At 32.0% G+C, this 3,939-nt stretch overlaps 1 protein-coding gene across 3 annotated transcripts; it reads left to right on the forward strand.

Annotated features, from left to right (window-relative positions):
- LOC107617289 lies at positions 1,070-2,406 on the forward strand. Of its 3 annotated transcripts, none has more exons than XM_021112415.1 (3): positions 1,070-1,245; positions 1,830-1,902; positions 2,041-2,406. In XM_021112415.1, the coding sequence occupies exons 2-3, from the start codon at positions 1,872-1,874 to the stop codon at positions 2,316-2,318; spliced, it is 309 nt and encodes a 102-aa protein (XP_020968074.1). In that variant the 5' UTR covers positions 1,070-1,245; positions 1,830-1,871; the 3' UTR covers positions 2,319-2,406. The 3 variants fall into 3 exon arrangements, 2 of the variants coding, with proteins under 2 accessions (XP_020968074.1, XP_016174507.1); XR_002354620.1 differs by lacking the exon at positions 1,070-1,245 and adding an exon at positions 1,252-1,568; XM_016319021.2 differs by lacking the exon at positions 1,070-1,245 and adding an exon at positions 1,252-1,380.

Genomic DNA, 3,939 nt, shown 5'->3' on the forward strand with positions numbered 1-3,939 from the left:
TATTACAGATGAATATTTTTGACAAATTTTATCCCACAAAAATACAGACAGATTTTGCAAAAGAATTTTCATCGAAAACAAAGAAAAATGAATTAGTATGAATTACATACAGAAAAGAGAATCTGTCGATAACTCTGTCGAAAAAATTAGTATTTTTTGTGGAAAATAATTACCAACAAAAAATTCGTCTGCATTTAAATGATCAAAATGCTGCATTTTATTAAATTATTATAGACAAAAAATCTGTCTTTAATTTAAAATATTCCATCGAAAGATATTGACTTAAACCTAACTTAACCCCACTCTCTCGAGCCCCATTCACATTCCACACAAATAAAACACGAGCTTCTTCCTCTCTTCGTCGCACAAGCTGCTTCTTCTCTCTGTCGCACGAACTTCTTCCGCCGCTGCTCGCATCGCACAATATCTCTCTATCATCCCTTGCGTCGCACGAGCTTCCTCTGCCGCTGCTCTCATCACGTCTGCTCCCTTCGTCGCAATCGTCGCAGAGCTCTCTCCACCGCTCTCGTCGCGTCTGCTCCCTTCTTCGCCGTCGTTGCAGAGCTCTCTCCGCTGCCACTCTCATTGCATTTTCTCCCATCATGAATTTCACGTATTCTCTGATTTTGTGATTCTGTTGCTTAGGGATCAATTTTCTGTTCAAATTTTAGGTTTATCAATTTTTCTTTGCAGTTTCTATTTTCTTGTTGCTATTGATGCTAATTGAGTTTGTTGTAGTTGTAGTGATGAAAGAGATTCATCTTCACATAATGGTATCTCGAAACAAATGGTAATTTTGCCCTTTCTATTCTCTTTTTTCTGTTTAAATGTTTTTAATTTCCAGCTTAAGGATTCGATCACCTGTTCTGAGCTTGTTCCATGATTCTACTCTATTTCTGATTTTTTTGTGTGGATAAATGCATTTTTTTTAGTTTGAAATGAAAAATATTTTATCTCAATTTGAGCTTGAACTATTTATATCAAACTATTACATGTATAATTCTTGCTGTAGTTCTTAGTTCTTTAGTTGCTACTTTGAATTCTTAGCTTAGTTTACCGATACTTAGAATTTATTGCAATTTCTTAGTATATGAATTTGTGAATTTTTAGTTGTATATGAATTCACTTATATTTAGTTAATTTTACTTTTAATTCATCCCAGGCAGAGATTTTATTGCTTATTGCAAATGCTAAGGTACATTAAAATATGTACATCAAGAGTTTGTTTACTAGCGTGTGGTAAAGGTATGGATATTGTTTATATTTTAGTTTCAACAGTTTGTATACTATCGCAATATCAATCTATATATTGTTTGTATAGGGTAACAACTATGTGTTTCAGAAGTGATGAATATGATTACTAGTGGTATGTTCTCAGTGGTATGTTCCTTCAAACAAATTTTTTTTCCTTGTAGCGTACACTTTCTAGCATAACTCCCAAGGGAATTTCATGTTTTAGAGAAAGCTAAAGTGGATACATATTTTTTTCATAGTCTATTTAGAATAAGATGCTCGGGTATTTGTTTACTAATCTGGACTTACAGCCCCTCAAATACTAATTGATATATGTAAGTATTATTTTAGAGGAATTTTCTATAATGTATTTGTGGCCTTTGTATCTGGTTGACCCTGTTTAATTATTTTTCAATCTTCAAGTAATGCTTCGGTCTAAAAATCTTGTACACTTTGATTCCTTTGATATCCCCTATATTAGTAAAAACCTCTTAAATTTCAATTTATGTATTTTCATTATCTTTTAACATTTGATGTCTGTTCTAGTTTTTAAATACAGTTGTGGATTTGCTAACTCATACCTTTAAATTGAACAGAAATTTTTTTAGCACAACTTCCTCCTAGAGAAGTTATCTCATATGGCTTCAGTATATGTTATCAATGAACAGAGTGAGTCGCCGCTCTTCACTTGCTTCTTTAAATGAGATTCTGGAAAATCTGTAGCAAGTTTCTCAATGCAATTACCTAAAATGACTTCAAACGGTTTTTAAATTCTAACTATTGTCTTTTCCTTTTCTTACCTTGTAGATGTTGAAAAATTCATTTCAGAAAAAGCTTATAATAGTAAAAAATGGGGGTGCTCCACTTCTGGATGTAAGTCTTGGAAGTCCATCGGGATGCGTTACAAGAAAGTGGCTTCCTTTGACAATTTTATGAGGTATTGTGGTTTGGTTGCTAATGAACCCATTTCTGTTGTTGGATTGAGTCATTTTGATGTGAATAATGATGATGATGATAGTGCATCGTCAGAAAATGGCATATTGATCAACAAGAAGAATTTGTATGATTCCGACACTCTTTTGTGATGTATTCTTTACTCAAATTAGCATACTTTGTCAATTAATCATGAGTCTTTTTATTCTTGAATGCTAATTAGATATGATGTAATGAATATTATATTTGTCTATGTGATTTTTGGCCCTTTTTTTTTTCAATTCACAGTGTGTTTGATGGAGTAAATTTAGAAAACAAACTTAAAGTATTCATTTTGCAATGGAAAAATTTAAAACAAATTATGTTTTACCTTACTGATAGATTTACAGACAAAAAATTCGTCTGTATTAAGATTTGTGAATGCTTTTCTAGGCTCTAATTACCGACAAAAAATCTATCGAAAAGTTTGACTCTAGTTATCGACAGAAAATCTGTTGAAAAATCTGACTTTTAAGCAAAATGGAGGTGATGATTACCGAGGAAAAATTTGTCAGTAACAGAGACAAATCTATCGATAAATTATCGACGAAAAATCTGTCAAAAAATCTGACTTTTTAGTGAAATAGAGGATGATTACCGAGGAAAGATTTGTCGGTAACAAAAAAATCTGTTGGTAAATTACTGACAAAAAAATCTGTCGATAAATAATTTCCAACGAGATTTTTATAAAGGGACAAAATCCGTCGGTAATTTCGTCAGTAACTAAAAATTTGTCTATAATAAAGATCAAATCTGTCTGTAATAAGCAATTTTCTAGTTTTGAAGGTTATAGGGGACAAAGTCCTTGTCGGCTAAGAAGATAAGGGTCTCTGTAAATTAACAAAAAATAAAATAATATAATTTTTAGTTATTATTGTAACACCCTCACTATCAGAACGTCACGCTTCCGGCTGCGCCACTCTGATAGCTCAGGAATTACGACGACTTTTACAATATTTAGTACTAAAATATGAGCCTATTTAAAACTTAAAAACAAACATTCAAAACATACATACATACGTTACAAAACAGGTTACAATACTTACATATAATACATATATGTATATACATTATACCAAAATATAAACTTCACATATCAAAACTCCTATCCCACTTGCAAAAATTGCTAGAAATAAAGGCGAGGGAAAAATAAAAACTAAGATAATACAAAATAATGTCGAATAAATAGAAAATGAATATAACTCTTTTGAAGCTCCGTCGCCCATATCCTAAAAAGGGAAAAAACCTGTAAGGGAGTGAGAACATCGTCCTCGAAAGGGTTCTCACTATAGGTTACAGAATTGCTATAATAAGATACGAGAATAAAACTGTTTTTAGAGTACAGTGATTAATAACCGCCTTATGCTTCTTTTCAAAACCAAAGAATTAATATTCCAAATCTGAAATCCTTTCTAAAAGGGAAAGCTGTTAATTTCTCAGAAATTCAAAAGCCTTTTTAAAAATTTTTTTCTAGACAGTATGAATGACCAAACTGTTCAAAGTAGAGGTTCATTAAGTCTATGCTGAATCAGTTTAGTTTTTCATACTTTTTTAAACCAAAAGCACAAACCAAACACAACCTTTAGCCCATCTCATAATCAACCACGGCCCTAGGCTCAAGCAACTCAATCAACAACCAATTCATCACAATCTAGCCAATTTTCAGTCACAAACACAAGTAAGAAGGTTCAAACACAATCAAGCAGCTATATCAAGTAGAGCAATTAGCAATTA

The sequence above is a fragment of the Arachis ipaensis genome, chromosome B09 (assembly GCF_000816755.2).
Source record: "Arachis ipaensis cultivar K30076 chromosome B09, Araip1.1, whole genome shotgun sequence".
NCBI classification, from domain to species: Eukaryota; Viridiplantae; Streptophyta; class Magnoliopsida; order Fabales; family Fabaceae; genus Arachis; species Arachis ipaensis.

What these genes read in the sequence shown, in the direction of transcription:
- LOC107617289 (XM_021112415.1), top strand. Translation starts at nt 1,872, where the DNA reads ATGGCTTCAGTATATGTTATCAATGAACAGA. An exon ending in ATATGTTATCAATGAACAGA is followed by an intron (nt 1,903 to 2,040) that starts GTGAGTCGCCGC and finishes CTTACCTTGTAG; the next exon opens with ATGTTGAAAAATTCATTTCA.